Source organism: Xenopus tropicalis, chromosome 1, assembly GCF_000004195.4.
Source record: "Xenopus tropicalis strain Nigerian chromosome 1, UCB_Xtro_10.0, whole genome shotgun sequence".
Classification (NCBI taxonomy): Eukaryota; Metazoa; Chordata; class Amphibia; order Anura; family Pipidae; genus Xenopus; species Xenopus tropicalis.
The window spans coordinates 168,085,267-168,111,819 of record NC_030677.2 but is presented as its reverse complement, the minus strand read 5'-3'; the positions used below and the strand labels follow the sequence as shown (position 1 = coordinate 168,111,819).

Genomic DNA, 26,553 nt, shown 5'->3' with positions numbered 1-26,553 from the left:
ACTGGGAATCTCCAATCTACAGATGGAGGGCAATAAAACAGAGGTGCACAAGGGACTTCTTTTTATGACAGAATATCTCCAGAATAATAAATATTTTTGACATCTTTACAAGCCTACATGCATTCCTTCATTCGCTAGCCTGGTGAGAACAGGAACAATTTACAAGGGAAAGGGATTAGGGAAAGACTACCCTAGTTGTTGGCCTCTGACTGGCTTCCTTCTTATTTTGTCACTAGTATGTAACTGGCATGTATTATGTATTTGATGCAGGTCTCTTGGGCTAAGAGGAACTTGACCTTGCCTATATGTTGTCTGCTAAATATCTTTTTAATAATTTAATAATGCAAAGCAATCTTTGGATTTAAATGATATAATTCCAGTTGTGCATGACATCGGCCAAAAAACTGTATTCTTACTGTACATAAATAGCATTAAAAGTAGCTAAAATATTGTCTAGGCCCACCTTCGGCTGTTGTTTCTCTGTGGTTGTATCAGTGAATAATGATGGTCATGGAATGATACTTCTTTTTTAGAGGAAAACTCCAAGCGTTTAGAAAACTAGGAGAGTTTAACCAGACTAATGCACATCACTCATGAAGCACTAAGAATTTCTAGTTTCAAAGAGACAAGAGTAAAGAAAAGTGTCCGTTTTGTCAATGTTATTTATTTTGTTGCTCCAGGTTACCAAGGTGCTTTTCTAGTTTCTTAATGTTTACTTTGTGCATCATTAGGAATTGTCCATTCAGATGAAAAACGGGAATGTCGTACTTATATCGGTCATACCAGGCTGCATTCTCCGGCTGAGTTATATCCACTTGCTCTAGAACAAACTAACGCAGAGAGTAAAATGAGCAATCTGTCAGAATTCTAAACCTCCTTATAATAAATAAGCACAGCAACTTGTACATTTGTGTAATTGTCTGTACCATATCCAATTATGCAAATATAGCACCGATATTTTTGTAATGAGGTATTAAGTACTAGATACTCAGCTTGAAGCTTAACCAATATAGGATAGGACCCTGCTCAAGCACTCATCTTGCATATAATTAATGTACTAAAGGTATTTGTAAATTAATGTTTTACTTTATTCTGCTTTCATTAAACACAATTTAATTTAAACCCCTGTAAAATATATAAATATAAATTACCCAGGTTGATTTTATGCAATAGTAACAGGAAGTAAAAAAATTCTTACATACCTTTAACGTGTAACATACAGTTTGTCAATTTAAGTGAAATAAAGCAATAACAAACCATTCAATAACAGTAAAATACGATGTTTCTCAATAACCCAATTTATCTGCAATGCAATATGAAATGCATCAGCTACTCTATCACTCATTTGAGGAAAACTGTATTGCAGATATATAAGCAACTGTGAGTTTTTACTCACTACCCCCCCCCCCTAATTTTTGGGGGGCTGTTAATATGATACAATCAGAATCTTATGTTTTATTGACTTTTTGAGTTTGTCAGTTGTTAATAAGGGAATATGAGGCCTATTGTAATGAAGGCTTAGGGTGAAAGATAATAGGAATAACCATATCACCTGAAGTTATCATATGTGTGCTTTTTTTAAAATTCATTTTAAAACTACAAAATCCCTAGAAACATCAATTGATCATTTTTGTGCCACAGAATCAGTACAGAATTATATTTCTCATACATCTGTAAAAAAACAGTTAAGAATCTGTAATGTTTAATAGCAGCTTTTGGGAAATGTTTGTATGTTCTTAGTTCATGTTTATTGCTATATAGCACAGAGGATATTAGAGGGCATCCTCTATAGCAGGCCAGATATTATCCTCTGCGTCAGGGATGATGCAGCCTTGTGGAGCAAAGCTGGAAGCTTTTCATCTTGTAAAATAAATCCTACAGTCAAATGTTATGTGTGTGGAAGGGGGACATAAGGAAGAAAGACCAGTATATAGACTCCAATTAAAACCTGCTTATTGTTTCAGTAATTTGCCTGTGTTTTGTTTTACTAGAAATATGTATTTTGTATGTTTTTACTAGTGTATATGGCCACAACTACATATGTAGAGACATTCTATGTAATGGGAATATTTTTGTATAAGAATTTGTATAAGAATGTATTTTTATTGACAAAATGCTCTTGGTGCAAACAGCACCCTATACAATTCAGCAGAAAAATTGAAGAGCAAAATGGTTACATATGTATGTGACCATTTTAAGATGCTGCTGCTAGAATTCCCTGTAAAAGACGACAGATACCTGAACTATACCATTTATAAATGTTTTATTTTGTATTCCTGGAACAGAACACATGAAAGAAATCTGAACAGCAATTTCTACTGATGCTACTAAAGAGAAAAAAAAAACACAAAAATTGAGGGTGTTGAAAGAGAAGGACAATCTACCTAAATACCACAAGAGAACTAAAATGCTGCAAAGGACCTATGCACAGGGACCTCTACATTTCCCCCAAGTAGCCCTGCCCCCCTAACTAACTAGACCAGTAAAGGCAAAGCAATTTATAGTCTCATTTATGCCTGTCCCTGGTGCTGATAACTGAATAGAAACATGCACTCTTGAAGCTGATCTGTTCTTGGCTTTCAGTGTACCACCTCCTTGGGGACAAGAAACTATGCCAGAAACGGCAGCTGCCAACCCCATTGTGCAGTTCTGCCCTTTCTGGACAGGTAGAGGGAATCAGGGCCATTAGAGTCGCTAAACATTTCTTTGGGTTAAAAGAAATTGGTATGCGGTATTACATTTTTGCAAAGGATAAATTGTTTCAGCAAAGAAATAATTTTTTGCATTGGCCATATTTTTGCAGTGGATGACATATTACAATAATTGTTATACTGCTGGCATAGGGAAATGTAATCAAACAGTTAAGTATTCTTCCTAATTGGTATAAAGAAGCAGTTTTGTCAGACTTTATGGCTGAGATTCATTAGACCACAGAGGTTCAAGATCCTGTCTGAAACCCGCTGTTTACATCACTGCAGATTCTGGGTCTTTAAAAGGATTAATTAGCTGAGTGATTGAGATAGAAAAGCTTAAAAAAAGGCTAAGAAACCTCCAAAGCAGTTTTGTTATAAAAATGGAATATATTAATAGAAAACTGTTCAGCGCTAATTAGGATTGTAAAAAATGAAATATTTTTAAAAAGAAAAGTTTGAGGATTATAGCATATGTTTTAGGGAAACAGTTTTATTTAAAGGAGAACAAAAGGTGAACTTTAATTGGGGGCCTTGCACTGGACCCCCACCCCCTTACCTCTCAGCAAGCAAGGACCCACCATCCTTCTGCAAGAACCACCCCCAGAACAGCCCTACTCTTACTTAAAATGCAGAGCTGAGCAGCAGGGTAGGCAGCCGCTTTACTTCTATTCCTCAATTGCCACCAGGGAGCAGAGGACCAAAAGTCTAGGCAACAGTTGCGACAGCCGCCAACCCTACTGCAAACCAATGCATTTTCAGCATCAGTACTGAAGGACCAGGGCCATTCTACGGGGTGTCCTTGCTGTGGTTTCAGGGTGTGGAGGAGGGGGGCCACTGCAGGTGGCCATGTATGCGAGAAGATGTTATACAGGGGCTGATTTATTAATACAGTACAGCAACAAGCAATCAGTTCTCATTTTGTAATTTGCAGTGGACTGATCAAAACTTATCACACTCTATTGAAATAAGCACAATAAATGAAATCTCTCACATGCCCTAAAAAGTTTTGTTCTGTATAAAATCATAAGACTCAATTGTTGGGCCCAAAATTGTGAGTTTGGGGATTTCAAAGTCAATAATATACATAATAGTTCTTGTCTTGTAAGATTGTTGGTATGGTTCATAAGCCACAATACAAAACATTTGCAGGGTAATATTTTTCAAGACTTCTTTTAATGTTTTTGTGACTTTTTGGACTACTGTCTAGGCCCTTTCCTCAACAAAAACTTCTTTCAATTGAAGGACTAAGGCCTATAGTACTGTACATTGGGCAATTCTCATACACTGTCACTGCCTTTAAACACCTGTATTCAATAGGAATAAGGGTTATACCAACACTGTGATTATAACCCTGTCTCATATTCCAGGCAAGAATCACCTCACATTATCTGCATGCATTTCTGGTGATAATTGCCTACAAATCACCACTGTTGGAACTTTCACGTGATGCTCACTGAACAGAATAGGAGGCAGCAGGAAACATTTTAGGGGTGGTTAACCTTCAGGTTAACTTTTAGTTTGTTATAGCATGGCCTTTTCTTAGCAACTTTTCAACTGGTCTTCAGATTTTATGGTTTTTGAATTATTTGCCGCCTTCTTCTGACTCTTTCCAACTTTCAAATGGGGGGTGACTGACCCCAGCAGCCAAAAAACTATTGCTCTGGGAAGCTACAATTTTATTGGCTATGACTGTGGATGCAAGTGCTGGAGCACCAAGTGGCACAAAATGCTATGCCTATATACAGGTTCACACAGGTCTCTGTGCTCCTTTCTAAAGCGCAGAGACCTGTAGCCATTTAGAAAAGTGCAGGGCAGAAGTGTAAAAAATTATTTTACAAAATGCAAATATGTCTAGTATTAATAAATCAGCTCCACAGGCTCACTATGATCTATTCTTGAGCACCTACCATAGATAGTGCCTGCAGCTGATCACGGCAACTCTGTTTATCATTGGAAATATACAATGTACCATTCCTACAGCAAACACTATTATCAAAGACCTGTCTGAGGAAGGGGTCCACCTGAATACATCCGGGAATTTTGTTTCATATGTCAGTAAGCATGTAAGTGGTCATCTTCGAATTACAGGCATGGGACCTGTTATCCAGAATGCTCGGGACCTGGGGTTTTCCGGATAAGGGATCTTTCCGTAATTTGGTTCTTCATAACTTAAGTATGCAAAAAATCATTAAAATATTGAATAAACCCAATAGGCTTGTTTTGCCTCCATTAATGATTAATCATATCTTAGTTGGGATCAAGTACAATGTACTGTTTTATTAATGCAGAGAAAAGGTAAATCATTTTTAAAACTTAGAAATATTTGCTTATAATGGAGTCTATAGCAGATGGCCTTTCCATGATTCGGAACTTTCTGGATAACGGGTTTCCGAATAAGGCATCCCATACCTGTACTATAATAATTTGCTTGCTACTGACAATTTAGATTAAATTTGGCGTTATTGTTAATACAGGATTTTAATAAACAAATTTGCAAATAAATATTGCAGTCAGTTATTGCAGGCACCTCATAAACACTAGATGGCTTCCTTAATACACAAAGTAACAACCGGTATAAATAACCTTCTGTACTTGCCTTTAAGCAAAATGCCCCCATTTGCCATAATTGCAAGTGGATTTAACAGCCATGTAGCTCACCTTATCAAATATGAACAAATATATGCAATAAAAAAAGATGCTGTCCACGGAGCTCACAAGTGGCTGTTTGCCTTTACACAGAGATTAATAACCGTTAAGGCTCTTGTCATTTAACTGACCGACATTTTCCTGCAGAGTTCCTGGGGCAGAGGAACAGCACTGAGTAAAGAAAGGCAAACAAAAACAAATGATCCATAGAATAAGAAAATTGGAAAAAAAAAGTCCCATCGCCAAGTTATCTACCCAAACTGAATTTAAACCAAGCTAAATCAAGAACTGATATTTGTGCTACTGTCCAAATTCATGCAAAATATAGATGTAGAAAACAAAATACAGCTCTATTTGCCTTTACATTTCGTTACCTTCCTTATTTAGTGTATATATAGCCGCCTAAAGGATGTTATTTCAGGTAGCCAATCTAACACAATTTATTATGTATATTTAAAGGAGACATTTCATATCACCTTCATATTCAGTTATATGATTCATCTTTTCTCAACCTATGGAATCTTGCAGAAAAAAAATGATCTGAATGCATTTTACCTGCTAAAATCGTTTTTATATCAGAGCTGCAGAGAGATCTTCGCTCCTCTGAAGCTAAACTGAAATGAGAGATGGGAGTGTCTCTTCATTCTCCCACAGGAAATGGTCACAGCACTGACTGACAGGCTGAACTCTGCTGTAGCAGGGAAACCCCTCCCACCCCCCTGCCTGTGTATCTGTTACCAGTTACACATTTAGTTAGCATTAGGTACTGTATATTGCTTTTACTAAGTATTAGAAAAAGATTTGACTCTTTTATAAAGAGATTGGCAGTTACAGCAGCATTTATGAGTCACAGAGGCAAAGAATCTGGCAGAATGTGCACTGCAATGCTAGTTGGGAGGGCTGGGAGGGGCCAGGAGCAGCAGAGGAGAGCAGGACCCAAGTGTGACTGACGTGCCTGCCGAAATGACGTCATCAAAATCGCCGCCCATGTCTCCACCCCCAGGCTTTCTCCTAGTGGAGATGCGACTCCTCTATAGAAAGAAGCCAGAGCCGGCGGCCCCAGCTACAGTCAGCCTGTTTCTGCTAGCCGGAAGCCCTGGAAACAGGAGGGGCTTCAGCAGTTTCACAACAATTGAACAGTGTTCTTGAATAATAGGTGAGAAATAAAAGTTGTTTTATTCAATTTCATAGTACTAGCTACAATTTAGAATAAAGTTAAAAACAATGGTATATGTCTCCTTTAAATCCACTTACTATAAAACATAAGGATATTAGAAGTCACTGAGGAGGTTTATGACCATATAAAGTCATGAGGATGAAGAACAAACGCTTTTATAAAGTTAATGGAACTCCAAAGCAAATGATAAATGTTCTAAGATATGAGGATATCAGAATACACAAGTTTCAGAGTCACACAACACAAAAATGTAATCTCTAAGCACTGATTCTGATGACCTCTTTATGCCAGGTACAGGATATATTTTACAGGAAATCCATGGTTTTTATGTATTATAACAATAGGAACACAAGGAAGTACAATTGGAAGGTAAATGTAAAATTAATGTCCAGTAAAAAGAGAAATTAGATTTACTTAAATGGAAGCAAAGCTTAAGTGCCTATTGCAGCACTTCTGTTATTATCAATGTCATAAGTTTTCAACCCTAACCACCATATTTTTTAACTTTACTCTCATACCCACATTTTAAAATACTTTGCAGGGCAACACTATGAATTCTCCTTCCCTCCTGTCTTGCCTGCCGATATTGGTCCCTTAGACTGACTCGGCAGCTTATCGGCCCCTGTATGGGCACTAACAATGGCCTGCCCGATCGATAGCTGGCCTGAAATCGGCCAGATATCAATCGGGCAGGTTTAAAAATTTAGTTGGATTGCGAACCGACTGCGCCTATACCTGTCATTCTAATTTGAAACCGAATTAGCCCGATATCGCCTACCTGTAGGTGGGGATATCGGGAGATGATCAGCTCGTTTGGCGACCTTGCCAATCGAGCGGATCTTAGCGTGTATGGCCACCTGAAGTGGTTGTATCTGTCAAGCATGTCATAAATAAGCACAGAGTATTGGCAGCACCCATGGGTATATTCCCCCACTCTTACCCCAAATATTCCCACTATAGGAAATAGGGTACGGATTGGGAAGATGTGGGTACAGGTTGAGCGCAGATCCTACAATGGCCACATTCTGTGGGATACGTTCAGGTGTGGGTTAGGGTCAGATGCAGTAGAAATTTTTTTGACCCGCACATCAGTAGCGCACATCTAGGTGGCAGGGGTGTGTTAATATGACTTTCCTTTCCCATTATATCTAAAAGCCATTGAGGATCAGTGTTGCTAAATGCATATTACAGATACAGGTTTAGGATAAAGGGTATTTCTGTAATTTGGATCTCTATACCTTAAATCTACTAAAAAATAAATTAAACATGAATTAAACCCAATAGGATTGTTTTGCATCCAATAAGGATAAATTATATCTTAGTTTGGATCAATTAAAAGGTATTGTTTTATTATTACAGAGAAAAAGGAAATCATTTTTAAAATTCTGAATTATTTGATTAAAATGGAGTCTATGGGAGACAGGCTTTCCGTAATTCTGAGCTTTCTGGATAATGGGTTTCCGGATAAGGGATCCCATACCTGTACTAGAATTTTAAAACTTGTCATCAGATAAACAGTTTGTGCCAATAATAAGTAAATGCACAGAAATGATTTCTGTTCATCAAGAATATGGGAACGTGCTGTAACATACATTGATATGCTGGCAGATGCAGTTATTTGTGGTGACTAATAAAAGTAATTTATGGCTGCAGCTATCTTTTTGATCATATGAATTTTAGAATTAAAAATAAAAAACGCCTACTCTATAAAATATTTTCCTCTATTCCTTCAGCTATTTTTTTCCTTTCACGAGTCTTTCAGTCCGTGGATGGATTAAAAAACATTGCATAAAGTTTTTATATGCTACCTATTACCAAACAGCCAAGTTATTATTCACATTACATGGGCCATTTCACAGAGTCACAACCCACGTCTGTAAGGAAGAATTCATTTGACCAGTTAGAAAACAAACTTGATTTTGCCCTTTTAACACTTCTTCGGGATCAGATATTCTATAAAAGCAGAAGTGGCATTAAATTTAGAAAAATAAAGACTGAAAAAATATTTGCCATTTGTTTTAATTTAAAAAAAAAGGATCATTTTAATATATGTACCTGCAAAAGTAGTGCTGGTGATGCCCCTGGCCTGGGCATAGAGCAGAGGCCTAAGGATCTAAGCAGCACTACCTCTGCAGGTAGATATTTTGGAAACAATCCATTTTTTTAATCAAAGGGGTGGTTCCCCTTTAATTTAACTTTTAGTATGTTATATAATGAACAGTTCTAAGCAACTTTTGGTCTTCATTACTTATTACTTATAGTTTTTGAATTATTTGCCTTCTATTATTGCTCTGTGAGGCTACAGTTTTATTGTTATTGCTACTTTTCAGTACTTATTTTCCTATTCAGGCCCTCATCTATTCATATATCAGTCTTTCATTGAAACCACACCCCAGTTGCTAAAGCAATTTGTGTCCTATTAACCAAATAGCTGCTGAAAATTCAAACGGGAGAGCTGCTGAACAAAACCTGAAATAATTAAAAAACTACAAATAAAAAAAAAAAATGAAGAAATTCTCATATCTTTGTTATTCAAAACTTTTTCCAATGGCTGAGGGGTTGCACTTGTGCTATTAGGTGAAAGCCTAATCCTGCGATCTAGCTAGGATTATAGCCTGGTGTTCCAGGGACTCATTGTACAGAGAAATATGGTTTAATTTTTATTAGTCAAATCCAAACTGGTGACTTAGCTATGAACTTAGACTGCTATAACCTTTTCAGAAAGAAATTAGTGTTTGTCTTCATATAAGTGCTAGCTAATGGCAGCGCACTTGGGACCATATGTAGGCCTGATAGCAAAAATTTTTGTTCACACAAGATGAAAAAGATATTATTATTAGAAAATTATTGGAATACACTATAAATCCTTCAGTATAGGTTAATAGAATGAGACGTAGGAGTGAGCTAGTCAGAAGCCAATATCAGCCCCCGTATGACCAGCTTTACTATAAATGGATAATATTTCAGTCTGCCTCACGGGATTTTAAAAGACCCAAAATGTATACATTACCCTGTCCATATATGGTGCAAGAGCTTCTTTTGCCTCATCACACAGAGGACATGGATTCTAAGGACAAAAAACAGCATCTCTGTATAAACAAGCATTGATAATACATTTATATATTAGTTTATGGTTATTAATAAATGCCGTTTTAAGTGTCAATTATTTACCAAAGTTAGACATATTACCAGTGAGGACATAAACTCCAATAACTAGATGTTAATAGGCCCCACACCAAATTTAATTTGGGGCCCCTAAAGTTGAGCTATTCTATGAAGAAATATTGAAATTGCCTTTTTTGGCCCCCTACACTCCTGGGCCCCCTGCAACCGCATGGTCTCCTTTATGCCCCTGCCTTTTTAGAAGATACATAATACAAGAAAAAAACGCTCTATTGTTCCCAAAGCCCTCCAGGTTTCTGTCAAATAGATTTCTCTCACTCTGGGCTAGGGTGGATAGTGTTTACAGCAATAAAATATTTTCATGTTTATACTGTAAAGGGAATATTTACCCTATTGATAAGTATGATTCATCTTTAATTTCCTTTCCTTGAGCAGACAGCGAGATACAGGAAAATAACATATTGCGTGCACACAGCAGCTTCTTCTGCATATTTGCTTTTTTACATTAACCAAAACATTCTCTATTGACTGAAATGAATTGCCATCTCATGTGACCCGAAAAAAGTAATATGTTGCTGTTTACCTGATAAAGAATACCTCAGCAGAGGCAAGCAATATGATCCTGCTCACTAATCTAAATAGATGCAAATTTGCAGAAAGAATGGTAAACCATAAAAAGGCTGTATATATATATTATATATATATATATATATACCGTATATATATATATATATATATATATATATATATATATATATATATATATACCGTATATATATATACCGTATATATATATATATATATATACATACATACACATACATACATACACTGTCATATAAAGCAGGATACGCGCAGGACTTAAAAGTATGGTGAAAAAGAAATAAAGTTTGTTTGTTATTCCAACGTTTTGGTCTTTCTTGACACTGACAAAAGTTTCAAGGAAGACCAAAAAGTTCAAATAACGTCTTCTTTTTTTTTTACTACACTTTTTAGCCCTGTGAGTTCCCTGCTATATATGACTCTGTATGTGTGTGTGCGCGCTGGTAAAAGGTTTGTGTTTGCTTTAGAAACTACTATAGTTTATATACATAAGCTGCTGTGTAGACATTGGCGCAGCCATTTAAATTGAAATAGGGCTAAATGGCACAGGTTACATAGCAGATAACAGATACGCTCTGTAGAATACAACAATGCTTTAAAGAGCTTATCTGTTATGCTGCTACCTGTGCCATTTAGGGTGATGGCACACAAGCAGATTTGTCGCCTGCAGTTAAATCCTTGCTACCGTGGGCGACACATCTCCTGCAAAAGGAGATAACATTAAGATCACCACAAGTAAAAGCTATTAATCACAGTGATCTGGCTTACCCTCCACGGGTAATGTATTTTACTTGTGGCGATGCAAAGGTAAGTGTAAAGGTAGGCATTTTCAGAAGAACTGACACCTGCAGTAGCACAGATTTACTGTGGGCAACAAATCTCCTCATGTGCCATTCACCTTACCAGTGCAGGGTAGAAGTACATTACATTTAATTTATGTTTCTTTAAGGGTTAGTTTACCTTCAAGTTATTATTTAGTATGTTATAGTATGTCACATTCTTACCAACATTTTAATTAATTTAGTTGGTTAAGCATAGTAGGTAAAACATTATTTATATTTTGTAAATGAGAAGTCGATGACAAGGGATGACAAGACAAGGGCACTACACCTGACACTGAGCTGTTGCCGCTGGATCATCACTGTTTTAATGCTGCCAGCAATTCAGTTCAAGAACAAGGTGAAGGCCCCAGTTTTGGCATCTCAGCGAATAGAAATTTGCTCAGATATGCCTAGAGCAGATGGCAAGAAGTAGACAAGGGGATTTTATAATTAAAGGGTCCTGGCCTTTATTGTTAATATTAGAGGGTAATGTTGAAAAGTGCCTTGTTTTCCAGTGGAAAGAAAGCTCAACTGAACAGTCAGTTTGATGGCATTTTGTATTTGGCAAAGTGTTTATCATTCAAAGACTTAAAGTGTTCTAAAACAGAAAATATTTATAGAGGCATAAAAATGCTGACAGCATTGTAAACTCAATTTTTCTTTCGATGCTGTGTTATCATGTGCTGCCAAATCAGCTCAGCTTATTTAAATTTCCATCCCAGACAGTAGAAAAACAAATTTATTTCCCTCTGATTACAGCCCATTATAGTTATAAGTCAATGAATGATTAGAATGCATTGAGATGCAAAGGCAGTCTTTTTTATCATGCATCTATTTGACAAGTGTAGAAAGGCACCAAAAGAAAAGGCAGAGATTTGTGCTGGGGTACACCACATGTTCAGATATATTACTGTTCAATAACGCCAAACATTTACCCAAGATGCAGTACGTGTAGCAAACAATGACAGAAATATATTGGGCGCATGCATCCATTCCAAGGGCAAGGATCCCTATTGGCATTGCTTACAGCAGATAAATGGGAACAAAGTGAAAGAATAGCAATGCAAAGAGACACCTGTATGGTCAGATCAGGGGTGTCAAACTCAATCACATAAGGGTGCCAAAATCTAAAACACAGGCTAAATCTCTGGCCAAATTTTTTATTAAGATACTATACAGTCAGGCACAGTCACCAGGGGCCACATAAAACAGCCAGAAGGGCTGTAATTTGGCCCGCAGGCCTTGTGTGTGACACATGTGGGTTAGATACTTATGGATGCTATCTAACCGTTATAGCACTTTGATTAAATATCACAAAAATTCACCTGTGCAACAGTTAGATGCATTCATTGAGCAGTTGTGGGTGGATTAAATAAATTTTATCCAGGAAACTCCTAAAAGCAATGGTAAAGGTGTCCACATGCAACGCCAAGGGAACACCATCGATGGAAAAATGTACTCCTTGTACTGAAAGAACTGTGATAATTCTTCAGCCATAAGGAGATGTGTAGAAAAAAAAACATAGTTCCCTGAATCTAGCTATACAAACTTTAAATCCAAAAGGAGACACTACAGGAGCCACAAATAAAAATATATGGTCAACATAAAACTTTAGACTTAAAGGACAAGGAAAGTCCAAGGCACACTTGAAACAAATTAAATGCTATATCATTATATTATTGGTGTATTTTCCACCAGTGTTTAATGTGGGATACAAATGGTTTATGTTGGCTTAGGAAAAGCCAAATGGAGTGTGGAGTATAGAGAATGGAGGGTTAATGTGTTAGGTCCTCCATTCCAAACTCCCTATAATGTTTTCAGTTGGCCAGCTGTAGGGAGCTGCCTGATTAGGTTGCAGGTGAGCAGCAAATAAAAGGGCTGTGTGATTACACAGGGTTAGAGAGAGTCGGAGACTGATTTTGACTCGGAAGGTCACTCTCAGAGCAGGGCACACAGCAGGAAGGCTACCTGTGTTAGGAACTCCCAGAGGTGCTGGGGATGCCACCTGCCCCTGCAAGGAGCAGAGGGAGTGGTAGCCAAGTGAGAAGTCACCCAGAAAAGTGCCAGGAGTCACTGAGTAAGGTCTCTCAGAGCAGGGCACAGGGCAGGAAGGTTGCCCGACTGTGTAAGGAACTCCCATAGGAGCTGGGGGTGCCCCCTGCCACTGCAAGGAGCAGAGGGAGTCGTGACCAGGCAGATGAAAGCCGAGAGGAGTCAGCAAGGCTTAATGTGAAGCCTGAGTGGCTACATTGTACAGTGCAGCTTTCATATTACTTATATATATATATATATATATATATATATATATATATATATATATATATATGCTAAAAATGCTTACTCTTGATCTATTAGTACTCTAAAAACTGTTGCTGTTTTCACATTCATAGTGTTGGGCTAATTTGTTAAGATTCAAAAGCTTTAACTGATGCAGTCAAAGTATTGGAAATTGAGAACCAGAACAAAAGGTTTTACAAAGGCTGTTAGGATACTTAAAATTCATATTTAGGATTTCTGTGTTTTTTAAGCCAGGATTCCTACACTTTTTTCATGTAATCTGGGTGTAACGACATTTGAATATCTATTTTTATTACAGGTGGAGAGATCAGTGCATCTCTGTCCATTTATCAAAGGCCTTGATCCCTTCAGGAGGCAGCATCAAACACATCTCCATCTGTCACGTCAAACTGTATTACAACTAGATAGATAAAAAGGCCAGGAAAGCTTTTTCTTTACAAGGTCATTTTTAGCTTTTATCCAAAAGACATCAACAGCATCCCCTCATATGATCTATTCCTAAACCTATCCCTTGCAAGGCGTGTGAGAAGTTCTTCTATGTACCATATTCTTTATGAAGTGTCTCAAGCTGTGTCAGGCGTAAGAGGGGATATTTCCTTTAAATTCCCAGGGCCCGTTATGTAGACTTATGGTTGCTTAGAGTTTTCTGTGGGTACTCAACAGATGGTTTCTATAATTGCAGTGTTTTTTCATCCTGGGAAATTAGAATTAAGTTGACATGTGCATATCGTCTATAATTTGAGATATCCTTCTGTGAAACAAGTGTCCTCTAAAGATCAATTCCCTTTAAACAAACCAGGTTTAATTTTAATCTACAGGATGTTGGATGTTGTTCAAAGTTTTAAGCTTTGTAAAAAGTTTCTTTGTTAAAGTTGTATGATTTCCATCAAATACTTCATCTACAGATAAATATTTCTAAGTAAAAAAGTGTAACACAAGATCTATTTTTACATATGTGCAGGATATGGGACTAGAGCAATACAAAAGATATTCCATTTACTAACAGTGGGTAAATGTGGTACAGTGCAATAACCCATAGCAATTTACTTTCCTGGTTTTACTGGGTCTTACTGCACTGCACTAAACTTTACTACAAAGATAGGGACTAAAATTCAAGAAATATAAGAAAGGTGAGTAGATCATGAAACATAACATGATCACTACTGCACCCCACAAGTACAATCCACACATTGGCACACAATACCCTTTTCAATTGTGTGTTCTCTTCTGAGATGTTGGGCATAGCATCAAGTTGAGCAACAAGAGTTGCAAACTCTATGTAATTCAGTGGTAGGTAACCCATTTATTTCAGCCAAAGAAAGTAACAGAGCAAAATAAAGTTTTGGGGGACAAGTCTTCCTTTGAACTAAGATTTGAACTTATCATTGGTAAATCACACAAGTTTTTCTTACTTAATGTGTGTAAAAGGCAGCACTCCCAAAGCACACGTGGCTGTGCCATTCCGCGTTCCCTGCACTACTTTGCACTAGTGCCCAACGGAGGATGATTCATCAAAGCAGGCTGAAAAATCACATTGGTGCTATGCTGAAGTTGTAAGGAAAGAGCATATGAGAAAAGTATTTTTATGGAGTGTTCAAGCATGCACAATGTTGCACCCAGTTTAGATATTGTTTTTATAAATGATCTATGTATTACTTTATACGTGAGCAATCTGCCTCTGTGTCAGCAAATTCCTGTTCGTGCCTCTAGATTGCATTCCCGCACTGCTGTGCATCATAATTTGCGTGTGGGCGTTTTGAAGCGCTCCCTCCTCCACGCATGGGTGATGCATTTTTAAAGCCGCTGAGGCCTGCAGTCCTTTTGCGAAGTGATCTTGGTCTGTGCTATACTCGTGCCCTCTGGTCCCTGATCCTCAGCCTGACTTTTGAATACAATTGTTCAATGCCTGTACCAACCTCAGCCTGTTTCCTGACCATGTTTGACTGCCACTAGCCCAGACCTTTGCCTGTACCCGACTATGTATTTGGGAATTCCTGTTCTAGCACTCCTACCATTCCTTCATTGAGTCCAAACATGTTCTCAACCTCAGAATCTGGTTCTCTTGCAGAATTTGTAGGGGAGGCTTTTAGCATCCTTCCAGACTCACCAGCATGTTAATGACACTTTGTTGCATTCATAAGACACCAAGAGAAACCAAGTATGCAAACAAATACTGGCAAACAGTCAACTTACCTTTGTGAACAAAGTCATCACTGGTCTTTCCTTCTCAGACATAAAAAGCCTTTTCAGCATGAGAAATCTGGCAGTCTGTGCTTTTTGATAACATCTTAAATGTAACATCTGGGGAAAAAATATATGCATATCTATGAGCACTTCTTTTTGTTAATCACATTTAATAGGCATAATGTTGGTCTTGCATACAACTATAGACAAAGGGAGAGAGCTAATCTTTTTTTTTTTCCATTAAACAGTTTTTGTTTTGGTTCACACTTGTGCCTTTTTAATAAATGCAATACCTATGATCTAAGAACTGGAGAATCAAGTCTCTTGGCTTATGGCAGTGCCAATGTAATGAATGATTTCCTGTCAGGCTGGATATTCTTACTGAAGAGAAACTCAGGGGCACAGAGGCCAACGGCAAAGTTGTAATCCGTGATGAATCAAACAGAAAATAATATATGTATCTCTGTGCAGAATATCACAGACTCAGCTTGAATGCAACAATCAAACCTACACTGGATGAAGCAGTCTCATTTTTGGGGAAAGTAGAATCCCACATGCAGAGCTGCTTGGTAGAGTATAACTGATGCAAAAGGCTACTGACAAATTTACAGGTTTGGAGCAGAATAGTCTGATTTTGGCAAAGGAAAATTATTTAAAAGACAAGCTTATGCGGCAAAGAACAACGCCATCTGTGCCTGTAAGTAATCTGTACCTAGGAATTGCAGTATAATGTAAATATGAAGTAGAAAGAACAGCAAAAGGTTTCACCATCAGCACAGGAAGCATTTCTTTACCTCACTGTATTGAGAAAATTCCAAAAGATCATCACAACATGTGAATTTGGTTTAGGAATGGCCTGTAAAACTTTCTACAGTACCAATCACTGGCACTTTCCAGCTGGTACATGCTAATGCGAAAAAAAAAAAAAAGTAATTTGCTTCCTGCACATGAGAAGTTGTAGCTTTCCATTCCCAAATAAAACAATGCAGAGCAGACAAGTAGTTGTTGACTTTCAAATGTACGAGAGGATGGTCAAAGAAGCTTTGTTGCATTCGATCATAACGTGTCCAAATGCTTAAAGGGGTGGTTCACCGTAGCATATTATAGAATGGCTTATTCCTAGAAACTCTGCAGCTGATCTGCATTGTTTATTTTTTATAGTTTTTGAATTATTTGTCTTCTTCTCCTGACTCATTCCAGATTTCAAATGGGGGTCCTTAACCCCAGCAAAACAACTGCTCTGTGGGGCTATTGTTATTCTTTAAATATTTTATTAATTAACTTCCTATTCAGTCCCTTACCTATTCACATTCCTGTCTCTCATTCAACTGATTGCCTGAATGCTAGCAACCAGATAACTACTAAAATACCAAACCAGAGAGCCGTTGAACAGAAAACAGAATAACCGAAAAACCACACAAAAAAAAATTACACTGCAAATTTTTTCACAATATCAATGGCTGCATCATACTAAAATATAATTTAAAGGCAAACAACCCCTTTAAAAACAAACCACAGATAAGACACATACATCACATACACATACATCATTTGTGTAAAATACTAATTGTGTTGCACTGAAAGCTTTAAAATAAGAAAAAAATATATTTTGACAAAAAGCACTCAGCATTGCAAAACATTTTACTGCAAAGCAATAAGCCTGATATGCAATATTTTTAGATGTAAAGATATACAAATTATTTCCAGTTCCAACTCCTGAAAATGGCACATAAAGTTGACGTTGTAGAAAATGCAAGGAGTCAGTAAATTAATGTGGCCTGCCTTAGGCAAGACACGCTGAAAACTGTAAATGTTTGAACTGAAAAGGCATATCCACAGGAATCATGGGTATCTGCAGTACGGATACATCTTTAGCCTGTCAATAGGACTACTGAATGCTATATACAGTGGTGTGAAAAACTATTTGCCCCCTTCCTGATTTCTTATTCTTTTGCATGTTTGTCACACTTAAATGTTTCTGCTCATCAAAAACCGTTAACTATTAGTCAAGGATAACATAATTGAACACAAAATGCAGTTTTTAAATGAAGGTTTACGTTATTAAGGGAGAAAAAAAACTGCAAATCTACATGGCCCTGTGTGAAAAAGTGATTGCCCCCCTTGTTAAAAAATAACTTAACTGTGGTTTATCAATTTCAATTTTCAATTTCAATATCAATTTCTGTAGTCACCCCCAGGCCTGATTACTGCCACACCTGTTTCAATCAAGAAATCACTTAAATAGGAGCTACCTGACACAGAGAAGTAGACCAAAAGCACCTCAAAAGCTACACATCATGCCAAGATCCAAAGAAATTCAGGAACAAATGAGAACAAAAGTAATTGAGATCTATCAGTCTGGTAAAGGTTATAAAGCCATTTCTAAAGCTTTGGGACTCCAGCGAACCACAGTGAGAGCCATTATCCACAAATGGCAAAAACATGGAACAGTGGTGAACCGGAGTGGCCGGCCAAAATTATCCCAAGAGCGCAGAGACAACTCATCCGAGAGGCCACAAAAGACCCCAGGACAACATCTAAAGAACTGCAGGCCTCACTTGCCTCAATTAAGGTCAGTGTTCACGACTCCACCATAAGAAAGAGACTGGGCAAAAACGGCCTGCATGGCAGATTTCCAAGGCGCAAACCACTTTTAAGCAAAAAGAACATTAAGGCTCGTCTCAATTTTGCTAAAAAACATCTCAATGATTGCCAAGACTTTTGGGAAAATACCTTGTGGACCGACGAGACAAAAGTTGAACTTTTTGGAAGGAGCGGGTCCCGTTACATCTGGCGTAAAAGTAACACAGCATTTCAGAAAAAGAACATCATACCAACAGTAAAATATGGTGGTGGTAGTGTGATGGTCTGGGGTTGTTTTGCTGCTTCAGGACCTGGAAGGCTTGCTGTGATAGATGGAACCATGAATTCTACTGTCTACCAAAAAATCCTGAAGGATAATGTCCGGCCATCTGTTCGTCAACTCAAGCTGAAGCGATCTTGGGTGCTGCAGCAGGACAATGACCCAAAACACACCAGCAAATCCACCTCTGAATGGCTGAAGAAAAACAAAATGAAGACTTTGGAGTGGCCTAGTCAAAGTCCTGACCTGAATCCTATTGAGATGTTGTGGCATGACCTTAAAAAGGCGGTTCCTGCTAGAAAACCCTCAAATAAAGCTGAATTACAACAATTCTGCAAAGATGAGTGGGCCAAAATTCCTCCAGAGCACTGTAAAAGACTCGTTGCAAGTTATCGCAAACGCTTGATTGCAGTTATTGCTGCTAAGGGTGGCCCAACCAGTTATTAGGTTCAGGGGGCAATTACTTTTTCACACAGGGCCGTGTAGGTTTGGATTTTTTTTCTCCCTAAATAATAAAAACCCTCATTTAAAAACTGCATTTTGTGTTTACTTGTGTTATCTTTGACTAATAGTTAACTGTGTTTGATGATCAGAAATATTTAAGTGTGACAAACATGCAAAAGAATAAGAAATCAGGAAGGGGGCAAATAGTTTTTCACACCACTGTAATTCTGTTTATACTGAAGCTGTGCTGTTGTTGTTTAATACACACTAAAACTGTAGTACATGTTTTGAGTTTAGCCAAGTGCACCACAGAGTAAGTCTCCAATACCAGGGAAAGCCAAAATATTATTGGTCAGATGAGCCTGAGATGAGCCTGTACCCAGCCTTGCAAAGCAAGTAGAGCACATAACCAAACCCTTTGTTACACTGCATCGAGTAGTTACCCAGTACTAAGAAATGTGGGGCACTGGCAGATAAGAAAGAAAATAGGAGCCACAGATGTTCCATAGATACATTGTAGCTCTTTCTAACAAGACCTCTTGCCCTGTTGGTGTGCCATTTGGATCTTAAGGCATCACAGCATTCAATTTCTATCATCTTTACACAGATAAGACACAGATCTTCCCTTCCTGCCCTGATCTCAGTCCTGCTATTCAGGTAAAAATAACACAATGCCTTACTATTATAGCATCTTGGTTGGCTGCTTGCCCAAACATGTCTAAGATAAGACTACTCATATTACCACCTTAACCTGGCCTTCTCCCTCCACTTAACATTACAGTTGACAATATCACCCTACATCTGATTTCCCATGGCAGGTGTCACTCTAGCTCTCTCCCTCAATTTCTTAGCCCACACTGGATTTTACACAAGAACATTTCTTTCTAAGAAACACTTCAAAAATACTCAGTACCTTTACAGCTAAGACACTGGTCGAGGCCCTCACTACAGGTTAGATTTCTAACATATTACTTACTGGTCTTCACCCACTATGTTCCATCCTCACTGCTTCTGCCCACATCTCATCTACATTTAAATCTCTGCCTAACACTTCACATGTAAAGTTTTTGTCCTGGCTTCTAGTCACGTGGCATATTAAGTATAGCATTATTATCTTGTCCTTCAGAGGCCTGCATTCTTCTGCTAGTCTTTATATATCTGCCCTCATTTCCCTATACACTTCCTCTTGGGCCATGCATGCAGCTCAGGAAAATCTCTTGACAATACAGTTCACCAGTCCAGCACAGTCATGCATAAAACCTTTCTCCCCGATTTCACCTGGTCTCTAGAATGCTTCACAACCTTGCATTAGGAAAGCTCCCACACCAAACTTTACTCAAAGCTCCTTAAAAATCATCTTCCAGAGGCAGAGTTCGACTGCATTTCCCAGGGCCCACCAGGTACCCAAGTCAAGGGCCTACCACCCAGCCCCCACTGCACTTCACTAAGCTGTACCTTCAATGGAAATAAAAATCAAAGATTCCTTTGTGTTTTACAATGGAACGCATTGTAATTTTGCTTCAATCTGTAATTGCACACTGGTGGCTAGCTTGGGGGCAGGTGGCAAAGTCCAACAATATTGGGGCTCCTCAGGGTGGGGACCTCATCCCAAGTGTGTATTAAAACACCTATCACTTAAGCACAGATTTATCTATTTTCCCTATTATATATAAACTATACCCCCTGTTTGTGTTTTATGCCTTTTAATGCACTGTGTATATTTGTGGTCCTATAAAAATACAATACAATATAGGCAATCATATCTCCATTCGTTCATCCCAAAGACTGATTGGCCAGAGTGTGAAGCCAGGGCAACTAACTTCTGGTTTTGAAAAGAAAGTCGGCTAGTACATTAGAGCATGCATGTCGCCACGTTGCCCTTTTTAAAACACAGTACACAACGAGGTGGATTTTTTTCCTTATAAATTTTTAGTGTTCCTGTTCCTTTAAAGCAGGGGTCCCCAACCACTGGTCCGGGGACCGGTGCCGGGCCGTGGGCTGTGCTGAACCGGCCCACCTCTGGTCCCAGTTACCTGTGATCCCAACTCCCTGATGTGTTACACAGCCATGACAACAGCTATGGGAAGCCCAGGAAGATTTCTACTGATCACAACAAGGACCAAAGTACCTTATTAAGCTGTATGTAATAATAACACTAATAATAAAGTGCATAATAATTACATTTACATTATATATATATAATAATTAAATGATATACTATGCACTAGTTGCCAGGTCCTTGGAAAAATTGTCTTGCTTGAAACTGGACCCTGGTGCAAAAAAGGTTGGGGACCACTGCTTTAAAGGAAAAGTTCAGTCTAAAGGGATAGGCTGTGCAAAATAAAAAATAGTTTCAATAGAGATAGTTCACCAAAAATGGAATTTATAAAGACTGAAGAGAATGGACAAACCCAAACCCAACATCCTCCTTTGTATAACTCTAACCTGTTAGTCAGGTGACTAGAAGGGGGGGGCACATAAGACACAACTGTACAGTTAGGGGCATATTTATTAACATTGGAGACAACCATCCCAATAAAAAGGAGAAGGAAAGGCTAATAAAGACTTAATCTCAAGCTGCAGGCATACCTTCAGTTCTCTCAATAGTGCCCTTAAGTCTCCCCATATTCTCCCGTTCAGATGATCAGAAGCCAAACAGGAACAAAAAACGCTGAGCTGTGTAAAGAGCAAGACCGGTGTAGACGCTCAGTTTGTAAGACTATGAGGAAGCTTCCTGCTGATTGGCTCAGATCCGCATTACTAAGGAGGAGGAGGGGGGAGTGAGTTCTTAGCATTCTTGAGGGAAGGGGGAGGCAGGAGAGGGGAAAGAGCAGAGAGCTGCGTGTCTGGCAGAGGAAAACAGAAAACAAATTTTTTGACAGAAAACTCTGCGCAGTGTTTCTGTAAGTGCTTATGGCTGTATTTACATAGACCTTCCTGATAAAGCTTACTTAGTTTTTACCTTTCTTTCGCCTTTAATGTTGTCCACAGCAACCAATCCATGCTCTCCTTTTCTAAATTGCAGGTGACCGTTCAAATCTAATTGCTGATTGGTTGCTATGGGCACATCGCTGGTGATGTGTCTCCAATGTTAATAAATACACCCCCTGTGTTTACTTTTCATTTTGACCTGCATGCTCAGGATCAAAAGCAAGTTAACTGGGCAGTTGTGAACAGAGAGAGGAGGAAGTAGTGTTCTGGCTATTTTGTTAGATATTTATTCACTTCAGCCTAGATTACATGTTTGGCTAACTATATTGAAAACATCTTTTTTTTTTTCTTTTTGCATAACCTATGATTTACAACCTATGATTTTCACACTGAACTGCAAAATCCCAAAATCATCACTTCCATGGGATATCCTATCAACAACTTGCTAAAAACAGGAAGTTTTAAACACTGTGACCACCAAGGGTGGGTAATACATAACTAAATGCTGTTTCATTATTTATCCTTCTTGCACTTGCTCAGTAATTTGTACATTTTACCCCTCACAATTCATGCCTGAAAATTAGATACTTTTCCCTCTTGTATTTCTACATGAAGGCAGCAGAATAGATGCAACATTTGCTTTTTTCTGCTTCAAGCATTTTTAAACTTGGTACAAAATGTGAGCGCTGTTGGAAGACTGGGCTTTTAAAGATTTAAAACCTGCTGCTTGTTAATACAGACCAAGAGACGGCAGAATGTTAGAGCACAAAAGCACACTGCTTATTAAAGATAAAGGAGTTGATTCAAGTACAGTTGAGACAGGGGCATTGGCACATGGAGAGAGGACTCTTAGAAATGGCTTACAACAACCTTGAAGTGAAGGTGAATTAGTGTCAAACTCTGGATCAAGGCAAAGTGCCAGCTCTGCAGAACCTGGATACACAATGCTCCTTTCATGGGTATTCATGGTCCAAGTGATATTATACTGACAATAGACTATTTATAGAATATAACATGGAGCTTAATTAATTCACATGGTGCACTTCTTTTGCCTTTTATAATAGCGCCTGGTTTGGTACATTGCGCCGTGGCATACATCACCAGAATTCTAGACTTAGGAATGGGAATAAATGCAAAAACACAGATTTCTTTTCTCCAATTGTATTGCAATTTTTTTAAATATAAAAGGCAACTTGTATACTCAGGGATGATTCTGGGGCTGATGCTGCCCCCCACTCACCCGCTCTGCACTTACCTTTGTCGAAGCAGGTCAATGTGGTGCCATATTGCTAGCGCAGATGCACTTAAAGACCCGAATTACAATTAAAAAAACAAAATTTGGCTCTAAAAGTTATCAGAGGGGCTTTTTGCTGCCCTTGGCAATTGGCTATTTACTGCCACCTGATGCAAGGTTCTCAGCTAGGCTCATGGCAGGAGCAGCCCTGCGAGTCTGATCTCTGCTGCCATGTCTCATCAGAACACGCATAAATCATTAGAGGGACAGAAGGGGCAATGTGGAGACTGAGGGACTGTAGCAAAAAGCAAATTTGTATGTGAGTTTTAAACATGGAGGCAGGGTATGGCAGTACAGACAGTGATATCAGAGCCTGTAAAGCCAGTGCAATATGGGTTCTTAAAAAGGGAAAGGGGAAAAATCCAAGAGCACCTCCCATGGCACAGATGTGCCCAAATTTGGATTAGCTCTGACTAGACATACTTGTGAGTTTCTGAGTTACACTACCAACTGCAATAGGTACATCTGAAATTGTAGTGTCTTCACTCTTGGTTTAGGGCTGGCAGTGTTAAAATTGCTGCTAAAAATCAACCCGGGGTAGAGGGTCCTGGCTATAGGAGTTGTAATGGGAAGGAGGCAACTTACAGAAGGTACACTTCCACTCACTGACATTTCCCAGAAAATATTCTCTCCCAATTTAGTTTGCAGATTAGGCCATAAGGTTATAAAGAAAAAGTGATACTATTAAAAGGCCAAGACTGGGTGCATAGTTTATTAACACTGCCTTTCTGGACATATCAGCTGAACTGACCAGATAATGTAAATGAGATGTAAATGAAAACATTCTAAATTTAATTTAATGCACATCTTAAACATCCAATTAACCTGGAGTTTCACCCGCAACACTGCAAAATTGGATTTGTAGGATTTTTTACATTAAGGATCAATCATTTCATGAGTCTGGATGAGGTTCACCTTGCATTTATTAGGCCTGGACACACCAAATATCAGAATATGAGGGGCATGAACAAAAAAGTCCCTTGCCTAAGGTATTTTTTATACTACTACTAAACCCTTGAAGATATATCCATAAAACTGGGACAACCCTTAGCACTGCATACAACATACCTGTTTTTCTCTACACCAACTACAAAACAGTATTGAGTGTTTTTTTTCTTTGCAGTGTGCATATTTAAAGGGGAACTCTGCAAAAACACAACTTAAGCTTTTGGAAAAGCAAACATAATTTCAATATACATCAATTAAAAAATATGCAGCCTTTTCATTATGTTTAATGTAATAATATGGTCTGGAGCAGTTACCTATGCCTGCCCCCCTGCTGATCTGGCTGACTATTTTGAGACTCAAATTAAATATAACAATAGTCAACTCTCCTTAGCCTGCCTTTAGCCTGCATCCTCTACATCCCACAATCCCCTGCACACGTGTTGTCAATAAGCAAAGGTACATCAAAGTGCAATGCATTGTGGGTTATGTTCCTGAATAATAAGCTGTTTGTAAGCTGTGGAGAAGTTGTTACAATTTATAACATCAATGCTTTAATTCCTCCTCCCCATTAGAATTTCAAAACAGAAGGAAAACTGACACAGAAAGAACTGTTTTGCAGCTGGATTTCAGCATATCAAAATTGTATTTATTCATACTTTTAAAAGACCAGATTAGTGATAGATATTAGGGGTTTTTGTGTTGTGTGGGGCTCCTTAACAAATTTTGATTCGGAAGCCAGCATTCCCCTTTAATAAACCACCTGGCTGTATCGGATTCATATATATTATATATATATATATATATATAATATATATAGGAATGTTATATAAACAGGGATTTATGCTAAATATAAATGACCCTGGATTTGTGAGGCTGCAGTATTAACAATGTTACTAACAGCCAGAGGGACTTCCCTTGTGGACAGGAAGATAGTCTCTATTTGGTACATGATGGGTTAATGTAAGGGCTGTACAAATAGCGCTATATTGTTATATACTTATTGTCCTGGTATGTGAGGCAGATCTGCACTCCCACTAGGGTAACAGGATTGATATTCTAAGACACCAAGGCCAGTGAATCACTATGGAATTGTATGCACTGCTTTTCATCATCCAAATAATGCTGCAGCTGCCTGGGACAGTTACAAGAGTAAGAATTGTAATTTGTATATGATCCGAAGGCACAACACAGAGCAGGAGAGTGCCCTGTACAGCTGGGAGTTGTTCTGCATTCCTCTCACACCACGTAGATGATTCACTTACAAGTATGAAATATCTTATGCCTAACTGCAGCAGTTGAACCGCACAACTACGGGCTGCCTGGCAGCCTCCACAGAAAGAATTCCACAGCAGCTGAAGTTAAAACCCAATACTTTTCTGACGTTCCAGCTGTTACAGTTCCCTGTGTCCTAAGCCTGCCTTGGTGGACAATGTATCCTACTGTGCACCCCAGTGCATTTCGCCTAAAGCTAAAAATGATGGTTATTGTCATAGCGATCTACCTGCTTTATTACCAAATGAGCTTTTCATGCCGGTGCCATTGAAGAGATGTTCCTGTGCCACACAAAACTATATTCTACAACAGGAATCAATATTCAACTGGTAGCCCCCAGCTGTTGTTGTACTACAACTCCCACACCACCTTCAAATGATCCAGTGAGCTCAGGATTGTAGTGCAATATTTGAGGGAGGGAAACAGGTTGAAGTGTTCTCTGGGGTCACCATGCTGCTGGGCTAATGCTCCCCAAAGTGTTAGCAACCTCTAATGCCCAATAACACTGATTAAGAGCAGGATTAGGTTATGCCACAATAGCATTATATAGATAGCATCTGATGATTTTGGAAGCACTGGAATAACATGGGAAGTAGAGTATGTGTGAATAGAGGGGAACTGAGAGGGACACAAACATAAGCTGCTCTCAGATCTACTACTAAGATAACAGGAGCCTTTACCCAAGGGCCCTCATTATTAACTCAGAGGTCAGCTGGCCCCTGGCTGGAGTGCCCAAGCACAAGGCAGTAGGACTATACTGATCTAGTCTAGTCATGCCCTATTGTGCCTAAACCCACCCACAATCCACCCAAACTCTGCCCAAGCTGCTGGGGGGATTTGTTTGGATTAAGGGTCTTCCTGGTTTCCTACAGATAAGAAGGATAATTAACTGCGCTGCAGTAATCACGTCCCCGCCATACACGTTTAGGGAACCCCCCCCCCCACCCCGCAGGCTGTGCCACCTGGACTCCTACCCACATGCCAATGCTGTGCCAAGTCCTTATGGCAGGTACAGTGCAGAGACTTCCAAGCCTGTTCGAGGAACTAAGCCAACTGCGCAGTTATAGGGCAAACATGGAGCTACACTGCTCCTTGTATAAGAGAGTAACATGCAGAATCCATGCACAACCCCGCTACCGGCACAGCTCTCCCACCTTCACCCACCGTGTTTCCCGTGCCGGAAATGCCACTGCGCAGACGCCAAGTGCATAAGTCATTTTCAGGCTTCTTCCTGTTAATATAATCAGGGCCGCACT

General features: G+C 38.8%; 1 protein-coding gene across 1 annotated transcript; it reads right to left on the bottom strand.

The window, feature by feature from the left end:
* c5orf63 (chromosome 5 open reading frame 63) lies at window positions 1-26,553 on the bottom strand. Its single transcript, XM_012968280.3, has 4 exons — window positions 26,462-26,553; window positions 15,555-15,662; window positions 9,527-9,583; window positions 1-830 (listed from the first exon to the last, which is right to left on the bottom strand). Exons 2-4 carry the CDS (start codon window positions 15,660-15,662, stop codon window positions 660-662), a joined length of 336 nt encoding a protein of 111 aa, XP_012823734.1. The 5' UTR covers window positions 26,462-26,553; the 3' UTR covers window positions 1-659.